Source organism: Tasmannia lanceolata, unplaced genomic scaffold (genome assembly GCF_043159265.1).
Source record: "Tasmannia lanceolata isolate RefF3 unplaced genomic scaffold, GAP_Taslan_0.1 ptg000005l, whole genome shotgun sequence".
NCBI lineage: Eukaryota > Viridiplantae > Streptophyta > Magnoliopsida > Canellales > Winteraceae > Tasmannia > Tasmannia lanceolata.
In genome coordinates, this window is record NW_027518682.1 from 13,470,966 (window position 1) to 13,497,465 (window position 26,500).

Here is a 26,500-nt window from a genome sequence, read left to right on the forward strand (position 1 = left end):
TAGTATAAGATAAATTATTTAAGGACTGATACAGATTTAAAAAGAGGGAAAAAAATACATAGACTAACACCACAAGCAAAGGAAAAGATAAAAAAAAATAAAGATGTAAAAAGAAAAGAGTAATTTACAAAGCCCAGAGCACGTGCTCTAAATAGAGTCAAGTTTCTGACATAGGCTGATGCGTTTAACGCCCGACTTTTCCTTTGGTTTTTAGCGCACGCGTTATCCGTGGATATTTTGTGTGGCGCCGGGCGCGGTAAGAGAAATAAAAAGCAGGGGGGTGTAAATAGTAAACACAAGGGGCAAATAATCAAGTATAAAATGAGGACCCCCCTTTGTGCAAAATTATTGTATCTCGATATGGAAGGAGAAGTTGCTTCTTTTTGTTGGTGGATACACCCTCTTCAGACATACTTCTTCTACTTCTTCCTCTTCTTCACTCTGATCTTCTCCTTATTCTCCTTCTTGCTCTTTTTACTTAGGCTTAAGCCATGGTGCAATTGTGATGTGTGCCATGGTTATCTAACTTCCAAATGGTCTCACCAATTTGACAATTTATGTGATTGGTATACCCACTTGCTCCGGCAATCGGCGACCGGAACAATTCACGTCCACATACTCGGAAACACGATCACGACAAACCCCGAGAACGTAGAGTACATGCTCAAGACGAAATTCGACAACTACCCGAAAGGGAAACCTTTCTCCGCGATCCTCGGAGATCTTCTCGGCCACGGTATCTTCAACGTGGATGGCGAATCATGGAGGTTTCAAAGAAAGATGGCGAGTCTCGAGCTCGGTAGCCTCTCCGTCCGCTCTTACGCCTTCCAAATTGTCACTAGTGAAATCCACAATAGGCTTTTGCCTCTCCTCGCTTCGGTCTCCGGCCCTAGTGCTGGAGTTTTGGACTTGCAAGATGTTTTCCGGCGATTCGCTTTTGACAACATATGTAAGATCTCATTTGGGTTGGACCCTGGTTGCCTCAAGCTCTCTCTACCCATGTCGGAATTCGCGATGGCCTTTGATCTTGCTGCGCAATTATCGGCTAAGCGGGGGACTACATCCTCGCCGTTGATTTGGAAGATCAAAAGGCTGTTGAATTTTGGGTCTGAGAAAAGGCTTAAAAAGGCAATCAAATTGGTGAACGTTTTGGCTGAGGAGGTGATAAGAGAAAGGAGAAAGATGGGAGTTTTAGGTCACCATGACCTTCTCTCTAGGTTTATGGATACGGTCAACGATGACACATATTTGAGGGATATTGTGATCAGCTTCCTATTGGCTGGGCGTGATACTGTTGCATCTGCTTTGACCAGCTTCTTTTGGCTACTGGCCAAACACCCAGGTGTGGAGGCCAAGATTCTCCAAGAAATAACACTAGCCATGGAAAGAGAAGAACTCTTTTTTAGCTTTGAGCAACTTAGAGGAATGCACTATTTACATGCAGCTATGTATGAGAGCATGAGATTGTATCCCCCTGTGCAATTCGACTCCAAATTCGCTCTAGAAGACGATGTTCTTCCCGATGGAACGTTTATCGCGAAGGGAACTAGGGTTACGTATCATCCCTACGCAATGGGGAGGATGGAGAATATTTGGGGGAAGGATTGTCTTGAATTCAAGCCAGAGAGGTGGTTGAAGGTCGACGGAATCTTCTCGCCGGAGAGCCCATTTAAGTACCCGGTCTTCCAAGGCGGCCTCAGAGTTTGTCTTGGAAAGGAGATGGCTCTCATGGAGGTGAAATGCGTTGTGGTCTCATTGCTTCGTAGTTTTAAAGTCGATGTGCTCGACGTGGATCACATCCCAAAATTCGCTCCTGGTCTCACCGCAACCCTAAACGGAGGTCTTCCCGTTAGGGTTTCTGAGAGGACATAGAAAGTTGCCCGAAATTTGCTCCTGTTTTGAAGTAGGACGGTATCCTTGTTTTGGGTCCCACTAGAATTAGAAGAGAGAGAGAGAGGTCTCTCTACTTCTTCCTAGGCGAGACGGTGATCTGCCTTTCCGCACGCTTCCACTGCATCATGTTTGCTAGTTTTTTCTTGTCATATAAAAGTATATATGATGAATGCTAAGAAGATAGTGGGGTTCATAGCAAACATGGTGTGGCATGTTAAACCAATGGGCTCACGTGGGATTGTCATTGGATCCACCAAACATGTCTAATATTTATTCCACTAGGGTTTTATCTTCTATTGTACATAGAAGTTATTAAGACTGTTTTTGTTGTTCTACTACCATGTATAGCAAAGTACTTCACCAGCTTTTTCAATCATGAAAGAGATGAATTCTTGTTTTCCTTCTCTTGCCAGTGTGTGGTTGAGGGAGTGCAAATTGCAAAAGTAAGTTGAAATACTTAAGTAGGCACTAAGCTTTGTGTACTTGCAATGGGATTATCAGGACTGTGATCAATCAATACACATAAATACTTCCCTCTATGAAAAGATCCATTGTCGTTTTAGGAACTTGGAGTCGAGGCAACAAATATTAATCAATTTTCACCATATCAGAGTGTCTAATTTTATATCAGGCTATTGATGTTGGCACTACCATGTTTTGATTATTGCACTAATTCATCTTGTATTTTATTATTTAAACATCTATCAAAGTTTGTTACAATTCCCATAAACTATCGGAAGCTAGTTTATAAGGAAAAGACTTGCTGAGCCTGTGCAATTATTAAAACATGGTAGTGCCAATATCAGTAGCCTTATTTTATTATAGTTTTTTTTACATGTAGGTTGTTGTTTTTACTGTGGCATATTTCGCAGGGAATTGGCAGACTTTGTTCCCTTTTTCTCTTTTTTGACTTCAAACAGGGAAAAACAATCATAGAACACAAGAACATTATCGGGTTTTCCACCTTGTGTGACTACATAAAGGCGATCCAATAGCTTCTATGCCCTGCTTGTTTTGGATTTTGAGAACCTACTGTGAGCCCAAAACTGATTATTGGACTTAAATTTACATTTACTTTAGAGTCCAAGACCAGTCGTTGGCTATGCTAGGCGGATAAAGCCAAGAGTCCCAGGATCCAAAACAAACACTCGAATATTACCAAGTACAAGACACACGTACGCTCTAGAAGCAAGCTAATGTAGGCTGCCAAACCCTAATTATAGAATAGGCTGCCAAAATGCCAACCCTAATGTATCATAGGAATGTACATTTAATACAATTAGAGACATAAACATAACATTTTCACTCTTATGTCGTGGTTCTACATCTATATATGTGCATTATGTGATAATCTTCTACGTGTATTCCTAATTTACCCCCAGCACACTTTATCAGGATAGACCCTTCAGACCGCCAATGTGATTGTATGGGGCGGGGTAGAGAAATGGGGTCAAACATAAAATTTTCTTTGTTATGTTAAATATTTTTGTGTTCTAAATATGCATATACATGTTTTAATCTTCTAGGAATAGTCACAAATTCTTAATTTTTCTTTGTAGTCTTTGAAGGTTGAACACTAGATTGATAGGGTTGATTTCATTTAGAGATCGACTAGATGATATTGTCTTGATGGCCAACAATATTCTGATAACACCGATGAGGGTGTGATCAATGGCGATAGGGCCAGACTTGTGATGGCCAACAATATTCAATGACAAACCAATTTTTGAACACTTGGTGGTGGGCCCATGCCACATACCATTGTTTTCCTAAATATGGGCAATTCTCAATCTCTTTTTTCAATAAAACATAATATGAATACTAAAGATAAAAGAAAATGAAAAGATAATTGCTACTATATATATATCTCAGTCAATAGCATTGTGTTGAACTATAAATGATTAAATAACACCAACTCTAACAACTTAAATACTTAATTAAGCTTTTTGAGTACGGCTTCAAACCTAAAAAGAGGCTAATGGGTGCACATCATACCTAACACTGAGGTGAGTAAAGGGTAGCTAGTAGTTCCTTTATCATGGGGTTTTTTGTTCTATGGTTGGAGAGACATCTGTATCTGGGTGCTCTCAAAACTCCTAATTATTACTTTTCTAGGTTTAGTCCCCTACTTCAACATGTGAACCATCCACCCATTTTTCGCACTTTCTATAAATCACATTAACTCTAAACAAGAGGTCTATCTCTTCATGGAAGGATGACAAGTATGACAGTGTGCTTATGGGGTTTCATGTTTAGCCCCATTGAGCACTACAAATCTTGATGTTGCTTGTGCGGAAAAATATCTCCATATGGGTTTTCTCATAACTTCCTTAGAAATTGATCAATACCTAATTGTCAGTCAAGACAGCAATGCCATTTAACAAGTGAGGTAGTGCTCTTCTCTCATTTCTCATCTCTTTAGCTCTTGTTTTTTTTGTTGTGGGCCATCCCCATGTAGGCCCCACCCACTCACGCAACTCTCCAAAAATAGAGAGTCGGTGAAGTGGGTCTTTCAACAAGTGAAAAAGGAAAATAACAAGGAGAGAGAGAGAGAGAGGGAGAAAAAGAGAAGAGACTAAAAGGGTTTCTCTTTGGTGCTCATCTAGCGTTTGCTTTGAGGTGTAAATTCTAAAGGGTTTTTTTTTTTTTTGAAGCCTAATCTCCATTGAAGCTTGAAGTCTTTGCAAAGGGGCAAAAAGAAGAGAGAAGAAGGAGCCAAAACCTAGGGTTTTGGAGTGGTTCTTGGAGAAGAAGAAGAAGATCTCTCACGCTTGGTCTTTGAGGTGGAAAAGCGTTCTCTTGCAAGGGTTTCATGAGGTAACCCGTATTTCCTCCAAGATTTGATTGTTAATCTTCTATTCTTGTGTATTCCTCAAGTTTTTGGGAAAACTTGAGAAGAAAGACTTTGTATTTCTCTTTTCATAGTGGATTTCTTTCGGAGTTTGTCCCGTTGTTTCTTCCCTTCACACCGGAGGGTTTTCCACGTTAAAATCGTGTGTTCTTGATTTGTGTGGTGAATTGCTATTTTCTGTGCTTTTTGGTTTCTTATTCTTGGCTAGTTTCTTGGAGATTTTATATGGTGTAAGGGCTTACAACAATACGGTAGGGGTACCGCCCTTGATATTTGATCCAACAACAGCTCACTTTTTGAGCTTTTTGAGGAGCTGTTGTTGGATCAAATGTCAAGGGTGGTACTTCCACTGTACAAAGGACTTATTCTTGTAAGCCCTTACACCATATAATTTATCAATTTCTTGATTCACAGATAGAAGGGGGAAATTTATCCGCCGCGGTTTATCCGTGTTTCCCAGCAAATTGGACTCAGAGCATTGGTTGTTGGTTACTATTTATCTGTGAATCAAAGGTGGAAGCAAGTACCTCATCAAGGATGATTAGCCTAAACGGAGGAAATTGGTTAATCTGGAAAGCCAAGATGGAAGATATGTTATATTCAAAAGACATCTATTTGCCGATTGAGGGTATAGAGAAGAAGCCAGAATCCGTAAAACCTGATGATTGGAAGAAGTTGGATAGGAAACCTATCGCTTGTATCCGACAATGGTTGGATGATGTTGTATTCCACCATGTGGCGACAAAAACTAGTGTAAGTTCCTTGTGGAAAAAGTTGCATGATTTATATGAGCGAAAGACGGCTGGTAATAAGGCGTTCTTGATCAGAAAGCTTGTGAAGTTGAAGTTTAGTGAGAATGAGTTAGTTGCAGAGCACCTGAATGAGATGTAAAGCATCGTGAATCAGCTTGCGGCTATCAAGATGGTGCTAGATGATGAGCTCCAAGCACTGTTATTGCTAAGCTCATTACCTGATAGTTGGGAGACTCTTATCGTTTCCCTTAGCAACTCGGCGCCGGATGGTATTGTCACCATGAGCCAAGTTACAAGCAGTTTGTTGAATGAAGAAGTAAGAAGAAAATCTTCAGATTCCTCCCACTCCCAGGCATTAGTCATTGAAGAACGGGGGAGATCAAATAACTGAAAAAATTACAGCTGAAGTAAATTAAGAGAAAGATCCAAGTCAAGAAGTGGAATAGTTTGTTTTCATTGCAGGATGCCTGGACATATAAAGAAGGATTGTAGAATATACAAAAGTGAGCAAAAGAAAGAAAAAAATGGACAAGGAAGTAGAGAAATTCAAGAAACCATCACAGTGGCATCGAGTGAAGTTGTGATCTTCTCGATATGTAGTGAAGATTGTGTTAGCATAACGTCTGATTGGTCGAATTGGGTAGTTGACTCAGGAGCCTCCTTCTATGCCACTCACACAGAGATTTCTTTACCACGTACAAGTCGGGCGACTTTGGTTCGGTAAAGATGGGAAATGATGGCGTATCAAAAATTGGTGGCATTGGTGATGTTGGCATTACCACCAATGTTGGTTGCAAGTTGGTACTTAAAGATGTGAGATATGTTCCTGATCTCAGATTGAATATCATCTCAACGGGAAAACTTGATGATGAAGGGTATGTATCACAGTTTAGCAATAGACTGTGGAAGTTGAGAAAAGGCTCTCTTATTGTGGCAAGAGGCAAGAAGTGTTGCTCCCTCTATAAGACAGAAGGTCTGCTAGCTAAGGGCAAGATAAATGGCCTTGAAGAATCTCAACCAGATTTATGGCATCGGCGACTTGGGCACTTAAGTGAGAAAGGTTTGGAGATTTTGGTGAAGAACAATTCCCTTCCAAAACTCAAAGGTTCGTCCTTAACCCCTTGTGATCATTGTTTAGTTGGAAAACAACACAAGGTTTCTTTCTCGCATTCTAAAGCTAACCAGAAAACTATCATCCTTGATTTAATTTATTCTTATGTATGTGGCCCTATGACTGTAAAAACTCTTGGTGGTGCATTTTATTTTATTTTTTATTGATGATGCATCCAGAAACGTTTGGTGCTATGCTATGAAGAGCAAAGATGAAGTGTTTGAAATCTTTCAGAGATTTCATGTTATGGATGAGAGGCAAACGTCCAAAGCATTGAAATGCCTCCACTCAGATAATGGCGAAGAGTACATCTCAAGAAAGTTCAAGGATTATTGTGCGAAGCATGGCATTAGACATGAGAAAATCGTCCCTTATACGTCATAGCACAATGATGTTGCAGAAAGAATGAATCGCACAATAGTGGAAAGAATTAGAAGCATGCTTTCATTGGCAAAGTTACCAAAAGAATTTTGGGGTGAAGCTATCTGCACAGCATGCTACCTGATAAATAGATCTCCTTCATCACCATTAGAAGGAGAGGTACCAGAAAAACTATGGACAGGCAAAGATGTGTCCTGCTCACACTTACGAGTGTTAAGATGCAGGGCCTTTATGCATGTACCTAAGAAAAATTGAAGCAAGCTCAATGACAAAGCAACCCAGTGTGTATTTTTGGGTTATGGTGATAATGAATTTGGGTACAGGTTATGGGATCCCAAGGCCAAGAAGTTGCATAGAAGTCGCGATGTGGTTTTTCGCGAAGATCAGACGATTTCTGATTTTGGTAAGGAAGAAACACCAAAAGAGGCCATAGTTGAGCTTCCAAAAGCTCAAGCCCCCTTACCTACATTTGATGATGATGAGCAACAAGCTGAAGATGATGAAGATCAGGCTTTGGGTAGTGAGGCCCCTCAAATAGATGAAGATGTGCATGAGGATGTGCATGGTGATATTGAGTAGGGGGAGCCGCCCTCTCAAGAAGAGCCATCTATGTTGAAAAGATCTGAAAGGGAAAGAAATGCCTCAACGAGATATCTATCATCAGAGTATGTGACTCTCACAGAAGAGGAACTAGAAAGTTTTAAAGAAGCTATGACACATGAGCATAAGAAACAGTAGCAAAAGACTATGCAACAAGAGCTCAATTTCTTGCATAAGAACAAGACCTATGAGTTAGTTGAATTGCCAAATGGTCGAAAAACTTTAAAGAACAAGACCTATCAGAATACCACCTCTTTCCAGACCCCCAAATTCTATTCCCACTGTGGCAGAATCAGAATACCACTTCTTGCAAGAACCCCCCCCCCCCCCCCCCCTTTCTTCTCTTCTAATTCTGGCCCGTGTCAATTCCACCCCCTTGATTTTCTTCTTCTTCTTCTTCGAACCAAACGAGGGTGTAATCAGGCAGAATTGCAATCTGATCCTAACTCCAATGCTTGAATCCGGCAATCCAAATGCACCCTTATATCTTCCTTTACTAAGGTATTAATACTAAATTGTGCTTCTTAATCAACATAATCGGGCATTGCTCTCTTTCTCTTTATCATACTTGCAACGGATCTCTTTAACTTTGTCTATGAAGAGATATTCTAGCCTAGGTAAGACAGATTGATCATAAGCACATGGTCTGGTCGTGGACGTGGGTCTTGAAGACTAGTTGCAGAGGCATGGACCACAACCTCCCCATATGTTTCAGCTCTAAGAAAGTCGCCATGAAGTAGTTGAGTCCAGCTACTTCACTTATTAAAGTTGTTATTTTTGTATTCTCCTTCAAGTTCAATACATCTCATTGGAAGCTTTCAATGTATTAAATGATCTTTTAAATGCCTTCTCAAACTTTGGTTAGGCTTAATTAATGCTATTGGTAAAATTGGGGAGATGCGAAAGGGGTACCATCTCAACCCTTATATGGCTATAAATTGATAAGAAAAGATGTATCCACCCCTTTTTAACATTTCTTGCAACTTAAGGAGAAGGCCTCTAGTTTGCTATGATCATTTAAATAGATCTAATAAAATTGGTGGTCTCTCTCTCTCTCTCTCTCTCTCTCTCTCTCTCTCTCTCTCATGTTAGAAGAAGTCCAACAGATCAAGATAGGACCCACACTCTAATCTATAAAATCTGATGAAGTCATTTATGCCAACCAAAATATCCGCTGACAAAGATACGCGTACAACTAAAACCAAATCTTTAGTCTTGAAGACATCCAAACTTGTTCCAGTGATCGTGGGGCCCATCCAACAGGGGAATCAAGGGATATCAAAGGACTGATGGAAGCCCCCAAATACAATCAAGGGCTAGATGATACTAAATAAATTGACACTGCTTAATGGGAAAACAATCAAGAGGGTCAAGAGAAGAAATTCACACCCATACATGCATGTAATATTAAAACATTTTAACCACGTTTGGAAAGGAATTTCCTTCTCACCCAGTAAGTAGCTTGCAAGAGATGCTGCATGAAATTCTGCTTCTTCCTAGGAACTAATCTAGTGGTTTCAAAAGAGAAGGAAAAAAATAGTAACAGAATAGGAGGGTGGCATAGGGCATAGCCAACACACTACTGAAACTAAGCCCTATGCATCCCATGAAAGGTCTAAGGATTAAATTGCCTTAGATTGGACTCAGAAGCCTCTCTACATATCTAAAACAATTTGCTCAGTTGGGAATCATTTGGCCCATTCCTAACAAACCCTTCTGGTAGACGTTGGATTTTTTGACATTTTAATGGTACTCTAATTATTGTCACATAAATGTGTCTGGTACGGCTCATGCTGATCCATGTAGCTCTATTGTGGTTGGTGTTATAACTCTATACTCTGCAGTGGCCTATCAGATCCACGATCCCAATCTCCAAGTACATATGTCATTTACGCTTCACCAAAACCAAAATCGGGTACACAATTAAAAAATAATATTTTATGTAATACCAAATTTCGGCCGAAATTTCAGTAATTTCGATTGCAATTTCAGGAAAATGGCTATATGATTAACAAAAATGAGTTTTTTGGGTTGAATTTCTGGAAATTTCAGACCGAATTATTAAAACACGAAATTTCGGCCGAAATCCAGTACCGTTTCGGTATTGGCAGGTTCAGTTTCGATGCTGACCGAAATCCAAAATTGTGGTCCGAAATTTAAAACCATGGTTCGATTGGCTTCGGCTTCGCTATTGTCTACATGACATGTGTTGCATCAAGTTCGAGCCTTACCGCTCGAAGCGGTCCAAGCAAAATAAAACTTCATCATTGGGAAGATGATCACAAATTCTAAGAAGAAAGTCACCTTTGCACTCCTCACAAACGACACTTATTGGGGTTCCACTTCTGCCTGGCTCATCTAAGTGATTGGATTTTGTTAATCCAAACGTCAACCACAAGGCTGGCCAAATGGCGTCGAGAACACCTTAATCAAATGATCTTAAGCCCTTGATTCATCAAACCCCATTTCGGTTTTGCTGGGAGGCTAAATGTTGATTTTTTCTACTTCTTTTTCTTGATCACGGGATGTCTATTTATCAACTACCGACAATTAATTATGCCATTGATCGGACAATCTGGTTCTTGGTGAGACATTTAGAACATGAGCAAAATGTGTCCAAGGCCCATCTATTTGTGTTGGGCTAGGACCTTGCTGATATTTATACTAAGAGGAAGACAAGGAGCATATCACTCTTGGATCAATGCTTAATTAGTGGTCAGCTTTTGGGTCCCACGTATGTGCCATCGAGACCGTTAATCTTGTAGACTGTCATGGGGATACCCACGTGTAAGATAAAGGAATACAAAAATCAAGAACCATAAACGAGACTTGATGGATCAAGAGGGTTATGTTCATTTGGTCAAGGTGTTCTTAATTACATTTGGCCGAAAATCAGATTTATGGTCCAATGGATTCTATCATCCAAATGCGGTGCAATAGGGGTCCACGGGTCTTAGAAAGGAGCGTAATAGCATCTGTCCATTATAATCTTTGATAAATGGTATAGTGGTCCCCTTTTTCTTACCCGGGCCACCCCCCTCGACTGTATTTGCCTGTCCGTTGTATCTTTGGGAAATGATGTCAGGCCATTGGGACACACCGGAGAATCACACCTAAACAAACCATAATTGGGGAACAAAACTTGGCTCAGGTCGGGGTCTAAGGAACTTTCCTTAGACCCCCTATAATAGCAAAGAGTGTGGGGGTGTGGCAATATCAATTCCATGCTTACTTCTTATTTTCAGAAGTAATTGATATTTCCACACCCCTTGCTATTAGACTATTAGCAATCCTCAGACCCCGACCTGAGCCAAGTTTCCTTCATAATTGAGCATGCCTGTTATCTGTGTAGAAATACAAATACACTTCACAACCATGCAGCAAAAAAAAATACAACCAAAAATATGTTTATTTCCAACCAAGTTTGAGCCGTAGGAGTTGCAAGGCTGTTTACAATAGCAGATCACCAGACATTCCCAAGCTACTTAGGAGTAAAATTCTGAAAATATCCCAAGGTCCTAATTTTAATTTAACCCATATCACATAACCATATGAGAGATAAAAAAAAGAAACAAACATTAGCAAAACTGGCACAAGGAATCAGAAACAAAATGGGACAAAAATCCAGAGCAGCTTACCATAAGCTTGGATGTAGAAGCCTATGGTGAGATGGTCAAAACCACATGCATATTTGCAAATATACCTGAATAAAAGAATGTAGAAGAAATAAGCTGGTCAAATCATGTAAGCAAATTAAATTAAAAATTTATGTCTGCCTTACCCATCAATAGCTAACCAAGTCAAATTTGATAACAATAGAGAAATAATAAAACTATTTCGGTATTCTTCACCCATTAGTTCAATATTTAAAGGGAAATGATATTTTCCCAGAGAAAAACGTTAAAGGGGTGAATTTATCCTCAAGCAGTTAACCATTCTCACAGAAACCGTTAAAAGGGGGATTTTATCCGTTTAGGCGGAGGGATTAATTCTTCCTATTTTGTTATTCGCTCTGGACGAACACAAAGCACAGAGTTTGTACCACTAAAAAGCGTAGACATCAGCTTAAATGGCCTCGACCTCAACCCTTCATACAACCACTCCTAACAAACAAGAACATCACATAAATAAAATTTAATTTACTTAAGTAACATAATTTACTGTCAAACTCCATTGATTGCCAGCTGTTAATGAAAGAATTATCTTAATTGACCTTCACCTTCTCTGTTTTAGAGCAGTTGGAAGAGGATGTTAAGACGTAGAAATCATAAGTTTTTCATGCATTTTTCTGTTAAGTCTAAAAAATTGGACCAATAAGAGATTTTATCGGACGTGACCGGGCACAGGTGATTCCGATCCACAGTGGATCATTCCGATCCAAAGTGGATCCATTTGCACCGTTAGGGAACGTTTGGATACGTGGATTTTAGAGTCTTGGATTTCCTCAAAATCCTGGATGGGGGACGAGAGAAGGAGATCGTCCATCGTTTTCTGATTCCTCGCTCTTCTTTCCATTGAGCAAGAGAGTAGCAGATCATCCCGTGTTTCCAGGTTTTAGTAATCTCGGAATGGGGGAGAGATTTCTAAAAGTGGATTTTTTTACTTCAAATCCAGGGTTTTTAAAATCAAGAATTTTACACTGCTTTCAAACTAAAACCTGGATTCTAAAATCTACATATCTAAACAGCCCCTAAGGAAAGAGGGGCATCTGAGGTAATTGAGGGACGTGAATTGTCCAAGGGTGTGGCAGAAGTAGTATCTCATAATCTTGGGGATGACTGACATTTCCTCCCAAATAAATCCATATTGGCATTTCTCAATTGATCAGAAGATTAGAATCATTCACATCTACTGTATTTTTACTATGGCCAACCTTGGTTGATCTAAATTGTCCATTTTATTGCTTTAGATCTCCTATGGCAAAAAAAAAATCACAAATCCCCCTCCCCTCCCACCCCATCCTAACATCCACCATTGTACACTTTTGTCATTGCAACAATGCTCCAAACACGGTATATTCAAGCAGCCACCTCATGAATAAGACAAAATAAGTTTCCCATATCTGGCTGCTCTCTCATGCAACAGCTAGCCCGCGAAATGCCTTCTGTGATGGTCCCTAGCAGATCCCATATTTATTTATTTATTTTTCTAGGTAAGTAGCTTTGAGCCCACATACACAACCAACCCAACTTAAAGTTTTGCCATGTCAATCATTGATTCCCACGAGTCGTTAGCCGAGTTTTGAAACACTATTTCCGCCTCTTTTAGGCCACTGATTTTGGCATTAACATGTTTTGATAATTGCACTAACTCATCTTGTCCTGCATCGTTTAAATAGCTGTAAAATGTTATTACATTTCCCAAAAAGCTCTAAGCCATCTAAAAAAGAAAACACAAGCCAAAGTTTGTGCAATTATTAAAACATGGTAGTGCCAATATCAGGACCCCTCATTTAATTGTCTTTTTCAGAAAAGAAAAATAAAGGAGGGTGGGAATACCACTTTCCTTTCTTTGTCACTGAAGTTACAAACCACGGTAGCGACACCCCAGCTTGCTAGTTGCTACGTAGCCTTCCCATCTACTCACTTAAACCTAGAACATCTCTCCCTCCCATCTGCACCCAAAAGGCAATCTAAACCGTTGATCAAGCAGAAACCGCAAGCGATTTATTCCCATGTTTGGTTGGGACTGAAAAAGAACGAACCTCTTCTTGCCTTGCAAACCAAGTGAGCGTCCACAAGAAAGCCAACTCCCAACCACCTCTCTCTCTCTCTCTCTCTCTCTCTCTCTCTCTCTCTCTCTCTCTCTCTTGTTTGTTGCTTATTTATTTACAGTGTTAGCCAAGAATTCATAAGCAAGAAAGCAGACATATCTCTCATTTTGCAGTTGCATTCATTTTGTTCTGTTTTTACTGAGACGAGTGAGTGAACAATGGAGGAGACTAAGAGATGGGTGGTGGCGATTTTTGTGTTATTTTCTGTAACAATTTTGTGGAATGTTGATGCGAAGGATAAGTTGAAGATATGTGATAAGGGTTGGGAATGCAAAGGAGTCTATTGCTGTAACCAAACCATATCTGATCTGTTCCAGGTTGATAATTTTGAGCAGTTATTTGCAAAGCGCAATGTTCCCGTTGCTCACGCGGTTGGATTCTGGGATTATCACTCTTTCATCAATGCGGCCGCACAGTTTGAGCCCGTTGGATTTGGAACGACCGGCGGGAAACATATGCAGATGAAGGAGGTTGCTGCATTCCTGGCCCATGTTGGAAGCAAGACCTCTTGTAAGCAAAACCAATATCATTTTCTCATCTCTTACCTTGTTTTTTTTCCTATATTTGAATATTATGTAGGATATAATGATATGAGGGTTTTTAAATTATACTTACTTGCCCCCACTTTTATTTCTTTTGGATTTGTTTATTCTTTCTCTTTTCGGACTTTACTGTTACTAACCCAAATCGGTTGGGAACGTGATTGATCTTCTTACAGGGAAAATTAGCTTCTCAATTTCGATGGAAGGGTTTGTTGAAGTATAAATGATTAAATAACACCAACTTTAACAGCTTAAGCTTTTGGAGTAATTAATTGTTTCTCATAGCTATTATCTCATGGCAGGTCGTGGTTTCAAAACCTAACAACTCCTTGATATTAAAAATCCAACTCAAAAGAGGGGTCACATGTGCCACGGGTATGGCTAACCCATAAAAAGAAGGGGCCACATGTAAGGGATGTTAAAGTATAAATGATTAAGTAGAACCAACTCTAAGAACTTAAACACCAACTCTTACCCATACCAAACAACTAGAGAAATCTTCACAAACTGCAGATGTCTAAACTAATTTATTAGTTCATCCCTAAGTGCGACCCATCTAGGCATATAAATTTTTTTTAAGCGAAATCAATTGAATTGGGTTCTGCATTTTCCCCTATTTCAAGCTTATATGTTGGCCTGGACATCTTTCTTCTTCTTATACTTTAATTTTTGGGTATGGTTATTATTTCTATTTTGCGAATTGTCTTGTACTACATTTTCACCAATTCAAGCTTCTTTCCTATCCTTGTTATGGGTTTGATTATTAGATCTAGGTTCTACATTTTGACCTATTTCAAGCTTCTCCCCTGCCCTAATTATCTTCTTTTTTTTCCTCCTTCCTCTTAACTTTTATGTTTGGGTTTGATTATTAGTTCTGTTTTGCGAGTTGCCTTCTTTGAGATTAATTGAATTGGGTTCTATATTTTCCTCCATTTCATGCTTCTCTCTTGTCCTCGTAATCTTCTTCTTTTAAATTTAGTTTTTGGGTTTCTTCATATCAGGCGATAGAGTGAATGCACAGAAAGAAAAAGTAACCAATGATTAAAAAAATCGTTCATCTAGATGCTTCTCGGTGCTATTGGATTTTCTGGTTTACGGGCTATTTGAAACAAGAAGCAAAACTGTCCAAACAGATCAAAAATACTAAAAGCAGCAATCTAACATTAGCAATTGAATAGAAGTGGTAAGAATGAAGAGAAAGAACTATTTCAAAACAGAAACAAATGTTCTTCATTCTTATCACTTCTATTCAGTTGCTAATGTTATGTAATTGCTTCTAGTATTTTTGATCCGTTTTGGCCAGTTTTGCTTCTCCTTTCTTCAGCTTTCCAAGCGGAGTCGTGTTGACATGCATTTCCAATTCTTGCTGTTAATCTTATGAAGATTCCAAAAACTGATCGATATATTTGCCATGTTCACCGTAGATGCCTGTGGAGTATTGTTATGATGTGCTGATTTTGACTGTAGTCATCCTTGAGTTCCACATCTCCAATTTTCGCCCAAAAAAAAAAGCAAAAAAAGGGTGTCATTAGGGTCAAGTTTGGGCAATGGACATGTAAAGCACTTGCATTTTGGGTGCATTTTTTTTTTGCGCGAAGTGCAAACTACAAGCTAAAAAGGGATTTCTAGATTGCAAGTTAGATACAAATTGCATCCGAAATGTAATTGGTCTGCACACCCAAACTGACCATTATACATTGATTGGTCATTGCCATGTATAGAATTTGTTCTGCTGCATATCTAGAGTATAAAGTTGTTCCATAGTTATATAAACTTGTTGGCTCTTAGATGATTTTGAACTCTTTCAGGTGGGTACGGTGTTGCAACCGGTGGTCCTCTTGCATGGGGGCTCTGCTATAACCATGAATTGAGCCCGAGCCATTCCTACTGCGATTCAACAAACTACCTCTACCCATGCACCCCTGGAGTCGAGTACTATGGTCGGGGTGCTATTCCCGTGTACTGGTATGCTGATAGCATCTATTTCTGACTTGTAAATTTATAATCACTCATTTTTTTGTCTCACAATTGGTTTAGAAGATTTGAAAAGGTTCCATGCTCTGCCGTTTAGAAGGAGGGCCCCTAAATGCGTGTATTGATGTGTTTTTTATCCAGGAACTACAACTACGGAGCTATTGGTGATGGACTGAAATTAGATTTGTTAAGCCATCCAGAGCATCTAGAACAGAACGCAACATTAGCTTTCCAAGCGGCTATGTATAGCTGGATGACTCCTATGAAGAAGAAACAACCTTCGGCCCACAGCGTGTTTGTGGGAAACTGGAAGCCCACGAAAAATGATACCTTGGCTAAAAGAGTGCCAGGTTTTGGGAGTACTATGAACGTTCTTTACGGGGATCAGGTGTGTGGCAAGGGAGACGATGATTCAATGAACAACATGATCTCACACTACCTTTATTACCTTGATTTAATGGGAGTTGGCCGAGAAAGTGCTGGATCTCATGAATTCCTGACTTGTGCAGAACAGGAAGCTTTCAACCCTTCCTCTTCATCTTCTACTTCATAAGCTAAGTTGGAGTACTCTCTCATCGTTACCAAGGAAATGGCAAGCAATAAAGAGTTATGTTGTTTATGTCTCTGGTATCAAAGTTTTCAGTTTGGTATGCTTAAAAGAGAATCAAATGCAAATTTGGAGATGTCTCTGCTCATAAACTGCTACGACAGTTCCGCTTCCTACTTCTCTTGATATCTTTTGTAATTACTCTTGTTTGTATTGATTGCTTGTATGTTCTGGAGATCTGTGTATGATATAAATACGATTTTTGTACCCTGTTTTTGGTCATGAGAGAAGAAATGCAATTTCACTTCCAACATTGTGAACATAAAAATTGTAGTGGCAGTTTATTTTCTGGGTTTTTGTTTCCTGCAAAAAAACAATCTCCAATTTCGTTTCATTAGTAGTGGTATAAGAGCATTGGCGGTCAGATTGTTTTCGAGTCTTTATGCAACAGTGTTTTCTCTGCGAACAAGCATTTCGAGAAGGTTTTGCTGAAGCTATCCTTCATATGGGTAATGAATTTTCATTTAGAAGCAATCTGACTATTGTTTGAATGTACTGTTAGAATTTTCTGTATATCTCACGGTTGTAAATTGTTAGATCATACTTTGGCTTCACCTCAGATTCTGTTCTTGATGAGAGTAATGATTTTGGAGCATTGAGATGGAACCAGTTCTTTCATATAATTTATAGGATTTAGGAAAAAGCGTACCGTGCTGCCGAGGAGTTCAGAAAGCCTAGGCCTGAGGGGCTTTTCAAGCTGTATTGTGGCATGACTCCCTTTGGACATCCCTTAAAATCCAAAAAAGGATGAGGGTTCAGATCCAACAGTTTGGTAAGTCCAAGTTGAAGAGAACTTTAACAAGATTACACACGTGATAGCTGATCAGACACAAGGAGCAATCTAATTTGATCATAGTGATAATAACTGAATCCTTATGATGTTTCTTAAACCTACCTTGTGCATATTCTCAGTGATGTGTGCTCGAAGTGTGTGATGTGAAGATTTTAACTAATGCAATAGATTAAACCAAAGATATGGCTCTTATGATTATGGAAATCTTAACCACAACAAGATCAGCAAAACATTAGAGACAGCAAACTGAACACACCCACAAACCATGTAACAATGAGATCAATCCACATAACCACTCATGTGAATGAAAACAGTGTAAAGCAGGTATGGTATGAGCATTTCATTCCACATGAGGAAGACAACAGAAGATTTTCAAGCAACTACTCATGATTTATTGGGAATTCAAGAACAGCTAGAGCATATGCAACTGATCAAAGTAGGAGTTTACTACATGTCATCACTAAACTCATATCCAAATCAAAAGAAAATTCAGGAGTAATGATATCAGAATTGCCATGGATACCAAAACAGAATTTCAAAACTTGCTGACAGCAGATATCATGTAAACTTTAACAAAACTAAAATCTAGTGCATGATATCATCCAAAGCTAAAATACAACTAAGAGAGCAAAAATTCAGTACGTGGTATATTCAGAACATGTTAACAGCCGCTCACATGTAAACTGACAACATCAGAAATCTGTGTTGTGAATTTGTGATGTTATCAAAACCAGCATACTGGCTAGAAGAGCAGAGGCTCAAGGTATGCCATCAACATGCACAAATAGACTAACAAAAAATGAACTAGGAATGGCGTAGTGAGATGAAACACCTTTAGATCAGAGATATGGAGCGTCAAGTAGAAGTGAAGAGACATGAAGAGAGTCACAAAGGCAAGCAATCTATGAGATGGACTCTGTATGCAAATCATAGAGATGAAGTTCGGATCATGCCAATGACAATAAGTTAAAAATCATGCCATCAAAAATATAATTTTGGGATTCCACTATCACTAAACCACAGGCATCTAACCAAATCAGGAATTTAAAACCTGCCAAGAACAAAATGAGAAACAAAGTAATCGAAATAGAAATCTCAAGTATTGAGTTACTCAGGAATTCATTATATGCATATGTCAAAAGCAACATACTTCCTTCAAGGATAATGATTCATTCATTGTCTCTTCTCCCAAAGTGCACTTGTAATCTTCTCTTATTTAATTTGTGATATCTTTTTCCAAAATTTTAGTTTTTACTCGTTGATTTATATATTTTTCATTAACTGATTATATCCATGCTTAATTATCTTTGATTTTTAAACTGTCTTTGATATAATTATCTATCCTGTTGTTTTCTGATGTATATGTTCCTTTATTTCTCTATTATTTTAGTTGTCCTAAATCACATCACTTGTTCTCCATTCTTATATCCTATATCTGTATATGTTGTTGCCCTTCAGAAATTCACTTAAATCCTCATGTCCATCTACCGATCGTACATCATCATAAATTTGATTAAATTTACCTTTTTTCAAAAGGTAACATAATTTTATTCCCAAAGAATAAGCAAGTCCATACAATGGCGGAGACAAGAGGTCCCCATTAGCCCAGATTACTTCTTGATAATACCACCACACCTAAAAACAGGACAAAGCAATGAGGTCAGGTCTCAGCCATAGTCGTAAACAAGAATGCTAGTTTTGGTCAAATCCACCCCAGCCTTCGCCAATTCGTCAGCTCTAGAGTTAGCTGATCTCCGTCTGTGATAAATCTGAGGGTGGATAAAACTGACTAGATCTCGAATCACATCCAGGATGTTAAATTTACCTTTTTTTTGCATTCAATAAATTATATACGCCAATATTTTAAATAATTTAAAGCTTATATCTTCTTGCTTTCACCTTGAAACCATCTCCATGGGCATTATTAGCATTACTCTTAGATTCATACAACAAGAGAAAGAACAGCTTTCTATTCAGCATAAGCAAACCACAACAATTCATTTTTATCCTTCTGGGCTGTTCTCACATCACCCACCAAATCAAAAGCCTTATTAAGATACACCACAGAATCTGTAATTCAAGCAGGAACAGGAAGGAACTATAGAATATCTGAAATCTCACAGAACTATATTCATTCTACACATCAATATCTCTCTACTTCTTGCAAACGATGCCTCGCCCGTCGATGCCGCTCCCACACTCCAAACTGGCATATTCTGTCACCTTGGCTAGTGCATGTCCTCCTTGGCCAAAGCGAGCAATGGCACAATCAGTAGAAAACAGATTCAAAGCTGCGAATTTTCGTTCACCACCCATAACTGGCATCGGGGCTGAAATTTTCACCTTACTAGTGTAGCCCTCCCTGCATGTCTGACCCAACGCACCATGCAAGTCCCCCGTTAGCGAGTAAAACTTAAACCCAAGCTCCAAATGTGCAAGGCAATCGTCCTCTGTGACACCATAGCCATGCACCTGAGATTCTTCCTCAGTGATAGGCACCACAGCACTGGTGATCTTGAATCTCCCATCTACTTCGACTACGACCCCATTTGTGTCACGTGATCGAGTGATGGTTAAATTTGGTTCTACACTCGATTGCCACTTGGCGCCTTCAACTAGTGGAAGAAAGATGGGCTCTCCGTCAGAGGCAACAGAAAGACGGTCTATGGAGTTGTCCCATGTTGCCATGTTTTGGGCACCAATGAAGAGTTTGTGGTCGTCAAAGAGGACCCCAATGGATTGGACCCAGGTGAAGTCTCGCTTCATGGCGGGGTTTCGCTTGCCGATGAAGTGGGCATTAATGTGGAGGTCGGAGTCAGAGAGGAGACAGAAATCCATGTTCTTACGGCCGTGGAAGTAAAAGGTTACGCCATCGCCGCCAATGAAGCAAGGGTCCTGGCAAACTGCACCCGGTTTGTCGCATGCTGCAAGCACACGCCCACATGAATTACTCCAAAAAGCTTAAACTGTTAGTGTTATTTAATCATTTATATTCCAACACTCCCCCTCACATGTGGCCCCTCTTTTTTGGGTTGGCCGTACACGTGGATTTTTAATATCAAGGGGTTGTTGGGTTTTGAACCGAGGACATGCCGTGAGGCAATAGCTCTATACCATGTGAAACAGTCCATTACTCCAAAAGCTTAACTTTGACTCCAATAATTAGTTTTGGACTCAAAAGTCAATTCCAAAGCCCATGTTTGTTTTGGATTTTAAGAATCGATTTTGAGTCTAAAACTGATTATTGGACTCAAAATCTAAAAAAAAATTCTCAGAATCCAAAACAGGCTTAAGGGAATTTCCAAGCTACCAGTTTTTGGGAATACCTTGCCTATGAGGTTAGATGGTTAAAATGATTTTGAGTGCTCTCCACAAAGGATTTTCTATCTTTAGTTAGTGACCTGATGGAGGGGAGTTTGGAAGTAGAAAGTGACTCTTCAAATACATTATTGTGGGCTAAAGAGATTCACGTCGGTCCGTGAAGACTCCCCAATCTATTGGAGATAAAAGATCTTTGTGTATATGGTTCTATTTCCTTTTCCCTTGTACCTAGAAGTGCCAGTGATTTGGTTGACCTTCTAGCGGATTTTTTATATTCGGCAATCTTTACCCTAGAAGTGCACTTGTAATCCATTCTTCTTGTGTTAATAAATTGTTACCTTGATCAAAAATAAAATGATTTTTGAGTGGCCAAAGTATACACACGCACACACATTATGTTAGCAACACTTACTGCAGTATAGGACTTGCAGGTTTCGCAGTCGACCTCGCAGTAGCCGGGACAGTTTTTGGGCCAATAAAGCTCCAAATTGTAGCAATGCTTGTATTCCTTCTCCTTGTACTTGGCTGTACTGTATTGTATTTAGGCGCACCCTCTACCATGACCATCAAAAGGAGAGCGCTTACAACAATACCCACCATGGTTCCACCCATTTTCAATCCCTGGCTCAGATGGGTAATCACTAGTTTTAGCTTCTTTTTGGTGTGTAGGGTAGTTATCCCTCTCCCCAATTTATCAGGGTGGTGGAGTGAGTTTGAGATACTGAGAATCACAACAAAAAAAACTAGGCTACGCAACGTTCCTGCGCATCGCATTAAAATACACTAAAAGCAGGGGGTGTGGCAATATCAATTTCATGGCCTGATATTTTTCACACCCCATTTTTTATATTTACACACCCCCTGTTTCCTCTTTATGTGGAAGAGTTGTATTGCAAAAGCCTATGCTCACGGAGGCTTCAATTAGTTGGCATTGCTTTCTTATAAAGTTGCCTCTTTGCGTGTATCAAGGAATGTTGGGTTCAAGTTGGGCATGTGAAAATTATGTCCCAAATTCTGCTCCGTCCGATTCGATTGGTAGTGGAAGCAGTGGGACTCATACTACTTTCACTAGCCTCATGGGTAGAGGACAAGTTTGTTTTTGACCCATATTTACAGCCCTGCCAAACACAGGATAAGACGCCTATCTGGGGATGAAACCAAACCCGGATGTCTTATCCTCGTACAAATAGGCCCACGAGATTCAAAATATAAAAATCGTTGTACAGCTATTTGGGCCAGTATTGCTTTGGATTTGGTTCATCCCAGACAGGCATGTCTCCAGGCCTGATCTTCAGATCCGTTTCGTAAACAGGGCACTTGGATCGGTGGGCTTAAGTCCAGACCAACAATTCTTATTGGATGTAAGTCCAGTTATGCAGATTGGGCCTGTGCTGGGCTAGGGCTGAATCAGAAGCCCATTTTGACAAGAAAATGGGCTTTGATAGATTCCAACAAGACAAGCTTATTTGAAGAGAAGTCACAATTAAGGTTTCCAACACTATGACTAATACAGTAACAAAGATACAGGCTGTGATAGTGCTTAAATGCAGGCCCATTTAGAGAACAGGTTTGCCTAATGTTGGAATGTGTAAATCAAAATCGACGTGACTTGGTAAATGAAGTGTACTTATGGTGTTTTAGGATGCTTATGTTGTATTGAAAAGTGAGGAATCTTTGCATGTTTTATATGTCTTTTATGTTATACCCAAAGTTTTAAAACTCCATCGCGTCATCGTGGACTCCCCCAAGTCGACTCCCTTTTCCCTTGGCCCCATTCCACGTTTTTCCTACAGAGTCAATAAAACTCCTTTGACTCTCCCAAGCTATGACCGTGTTAACCGAGTACTCACCCGCGTCAACTGCTTCTTAGCCGCGTCCACGCCGAGTCGACAAGGATTTTTCTTGGCCACATTTTGACCCACAACCGCATTTTTAAATACTTGTTATACTAGATTCTCCTGGTCAGTTTGGTTGCGGGCATTTGGATATTCCCGGGAATATGTCTGGAATTTTGAAATGCCGAACCCCGTTTGGTTGCCATTTGCATTTCATTGGCATGTTTGACCACCGGGTTTGTCGGGTGTTTGTCTGCCCACGTGGACGCCCAACCAAAGCCAAATGGCAATCCACATATTGGAGTTTTTTTGCTGGAATATCAAGATCCCTAGCATGTAGAAATGACGGAGATGTGCTACTCATCTTCCCGAGAGTTTTTTCTACACATGTTCCGAACAAATTCCGGCAACCAAACGTCCAAAGTGGATCATATGCCACCCAAATGCCAGACCAGAGCCTTGTAACCAAACAACCCTTGGACGAAGTTCCGGACATCTCCCCCTTGACTGCCGGGCTTTGGAAATGCTGTTTGACTTCTTGTCTTCTCCCATCACACCCAAGCTCCCGCAAGAGAGTGGGATTTCTATGAAGTTGCTTGTGTTACATAAAGGCATAGATCTACAACCACATGTTTAATGTGGTTTGCTATTTTATGAGTGGTTTGTACATTGTATGTTTGACGATGGGGAAAATTTTCTATGATTTTTTTCCTTTGAAGTTGTCAATATGTTTGGCTATAGTGAAGTTGTCTTTAAGTTATCTTCAAGTAAACTTTTCAAAGCGTTGTTTGATTTTTCTTGTAAAGGGTGAGTAGAATGCTAGAAAAGTAAAAGACCTTACAATTTTTAGTAGTTTGGTGAAGCCCTGGATTTTATCACAAAAAAATCCTCTTTTTCAAGTGTTTTGTGGTAGTTTGGTGAAGCCCAGGATTTTAAAAAGAAAAAAAAAAACTTTTTTAGGTGTTTTGTTAATGGTATATATTGGAGATCAAGATGGATCCCAACTGCCAACTGGGCCAAATAGGCAAGTAGTCCCTCTGTAGTTTCGCCTCCTGTTTGTCAACCGAACACCTCTTACTCCTTCGTTTAAGATTATGACAACCGATTGTTAGTGCCAAACCTATTACTAGACTCAAAATTACGTTTAGTCTCTGTTTGTTTAAGATTATGAAAACCATGAGTGGGAAACCGATTATTTGACTCAAATCTGAACGTAATTTTGAGTCCAATAATCGGTTTGGCACTCATAATCATAATCTTAAACGAACGCTCTTAGGCCCTGTTCGTTTAAGATTATGCCAACCCATATTAGGTTTGGCCCTTACAATCGGTTGTCATAATCGCTATGCTGAGAGATCAAAAGTCAAAGGTTTGTATTATATTGTATGTAATTAAGCTGCCACCTCACACGGAGCATAGCCTTAACCAATTAAGATAGAGACTCAAGCCTAAGTCTCTAAACGCTTATGACGAGGTAGTAAATTAGTGTCCAATTCAAGCTATAGGACAAGTTAAAACACTTTTTTCCATGGGAAAGTGATAAATTTGCCCCTATTTTTCCCCGGCAACCCACTTCTAGTGTATTTATGACTCTCTTCTTACACTAGAAGGGGGTGGCCCGGGGAAGAAAAGGGGGCGAATTTGTCATTCCTCATGTAAGCGGAATCCAATCAAATTACCATCACTGAGACATCAGAACACTTCCAAGTGCATAAACTGTAAAAAAGAAAGCTACTTGAAGCACATTTCCACTTTCATAACGGCAGAAAACAACATCAGTACATTTCTATATATGATTTAGACTATTAACTACTAAGTGGGGAAATACATATATAATAGTAGCATGCAGCCAAAACTTATTTAAGGGCCTAAGATAAACCACAAGACCCTGCTCATTGCATCATCATCAGCACTTTGTTTGGCTCTTAAGTATCTATCTATTTCTTGCAAACCAACCCACGTTCATTGATCCCACTGCTACATTTCAAGCTCGCATACTCTTTGCCACCACCTGACACTTCTACCGCATTTTTTGAAGGCGTGCCGTGGCCAAACCGAGTGGCGAGGCAATTAGTAGCGAAAAGATTAGAGGTCGAAAATTCTCGATCACCACCCAAAACAGGATTAGAGACCCCCAATTTCGCTCTACTCGTATAGTCTGGCCTATAAGTCTGCCCCAACACACCATGCACATTGTCTGTCAAAGAATAGAACTTAAACCCAAGCTCCAAATGAGCAAAGCAATCGTCCTTGCTTATATTGTATCGATGAATTTTCGATTCTTTCTTTGTAATTGGGACCGCGGATGCTGTGATCATGAAGTTCCCGGCGGCTTCGAGGATGACCCCATTGGTGTCATGAGTACGTGTAATGGTGACATGTGGAGCGCCAGATGGCTGCCACTTGGACCCTTCATTTGGAGGGAGGGAGACGGGCTCGCCATCGAAAGAGAGGGATAGGCGATCGATTGAATTGTCCCATGTCGCAGTTTTTTGGGCCCCGACGAAGATTTTGTGGTGATCGAAGAGTATTCCGATGGATTGGACCCATGTGAAGTCTCTAGTCATGGCGGGGTTTCGCTTGCCGATGAAGTGTGCATTGATGTGGAGGTTTTGGTCTGAGAGGATGCAGAAATCCTTGTCCTTCTTGCCATGGAAGTAGAAAGTGATACCGTCTCCACCAACGAACCGTGGGTCTTGGCAAACTGCACCAGGCATGTTGCAAGCTGTGCACCAAGGCAGAAAAAATGGTCAGTGATCCACATGCGACGGAGAAAAGATACCTTTATTGGATGGTTAGAATCATCTAGGGAAGTGTTTGGCAACCATGAAAAAGGCATTTCGCGGATGGCCTGTTGCATGTGGGAGCAGCCACACAGGCTGAATTCTCAGCAGATTTTGTCTTTATAGTGGATCAACTTTGGAAAAGCGTAAAGTTAGCAAAAAAAAACAAGTTTAACAGCTTTCCTGGGAAAAACAAGAGTTTTTTGTTGTAAAAGTTTTAAAGCAGGGGTAAAGCTGGAAAGTTAGCCAAACTTTTTAATAGTCCCTCCAACCTTGCTAATAGTCTAATAACAAGGGCTGGAGCCAAGTTTTGTTCATTAACGGCGAAACTGTAAAAACACGTTGTCTCGTCTCTCAAAATTTGCCCCACTAATTCTATGGAATATTTATCCATGGTTGCCAAACAATCCCTAAGCAATGCAGCATTCTTTTTTGTTCAAAATGACCCCATTTTCAAGGGAAAAGACAAATAAAGGAGGGTGCAAATATCATTTTTGCAATAGAAAAAGCTACGTAATTAAGCATGCATGGGTGTAATGCATGGCAAAGGCATCACTTACTACAGAGAGGTTTACATGAGACACAATCCACGAAACAATTTTGAGGGCACTGAGGAGGACAGGAAAGCCATATGAGGAAACATAAGGGATACTTGCGTAATGTACACCTCACTTTCCCATTTTTGCCCAATGGATCATTTGGGGCGTGCTCGGCCGAAACCGAGAACCAGAGCATGACAAGGAAGAGAACCGAAAGGCGTAAGCTCTTCATCTCCGCCGGACGACAGAAGCAGATCATTGTAATACATAAAATGCTACAAATGTGAGCCCTTTTATAGATTGAAAAAGATGAAGAGAGGGGGTTGTTTATGTTAAGAACACCCCATAAATAAAACTACAAAGAGTGAGCGTGAATTTTGTGAACGGTGGTTATTTGGGTCATTTTGACAGAAGTGGAGGTAATATCGTAATATCCAGTAAGGAGAAGGGTATTGTTTTGATGTATCCTTTGCAAAATCTCGTGAACTATTTCGATCCTCACATGTTGCTGCGCGTAGGAGACCCCCAAAACGAGTAGGGGACTACTATTTTCGAGTAACGGCTGACTTTTGTATTTAACGGCCGTAATTTAAAAGCCATTTTTTCGGGGTCCGGCATAGAAGGGGAGTAAGGGACATCTATGCGTGATCAAACCCACTGTTTTGGGTCGGTCATATAAGGGGCATTTATGCGAGATCAAAGCCATTTTTTGGGTCGTGCATATAAGGGGCATTATTGCGAGATC

At 40.0% G+C, this 26,500-nt stretch overlaps 4 protein-coding genes across 4 annotated transcripts; 2 read left to right on the forward strand and 2 right to left on the reverse strand.

The window, feature by feature from the left end:
- Positions 1–338: 338 nt before the first annotated feature.
- CYP94C1 (cytochrome P450, family 94, subfamily C, polypeptide 1) lies at positions 339–2,297 on the forward strand. The gene has a single exon (XM_077379716.1). It carries the CDS (start codon positions 361–363, stop codon positions 1,870–1,872), a length of 1,512 nt encoding a protein of 503 aa, XP_077235831.1. The 5' UTR covers positions 339–360; the 3' UTR covers positions 1,873–2,297.
- An 11,128-nt stretch (positions 2,298–13,425) lies between these two features.
- LOC143877574 (chitinase-like protein 1) lies at positions 13,426–16,691 on the forward strand. The gene is made up of 3 exons (XM_077379717.1): positions 13,426–13,871; positions 15,712–15,868; positions 16,019–16,691. The coding sequence occupies exons 1-3, from the start codon at positions 13,520–13,522 to the stop codon at positions 16,428–16,430; spliced, it is 921 nt and encodes a 306-aa protein (XP_077235832.1). The 5' UTR covers positions 13,426–13,519; the 3' UTR covers positions 16,431–16,691.
- Positions 16,692–19,431: 2,740 nt separating this feature from the next.
- Positions 19,432–20,115, reverse strand: LOC143876368 (uncharacterized). The gene has a single exon (XM_077378078.1). It carries the CDS (start codon positions 20,113–20,115, stop codon positions 19,432–19,434), a length of 684 nt encoding a protein of 227 aa, XP_077234193.1.
- A 4,050-nt stretch (positions 20,116–24,165) lies between these two features.
- Positions 24,166–26,038, reverse strand: LOC143876676 (uncharacterized). Its single transcript, XM_077378364.1, has 2 exons — positions 25,777–26,038; positions 24,166–25,158 (listed from the first exon to the last, which is right to left on the reverse strand). Exons 1-2 carry the CDS (start codon positions 26,012–26,014, stop codon positions 24,371–24,373), a joined length of 1,026 nt encoding a protein of 341 aa, XP_077234479.1. The 5' UTR covers positions 26,015–26,038; the 3' UTR covers positions 24,166–24,370.
- Between the last annotated feature and the right edge of the window lie 462 nt (positions 26,039–26,500).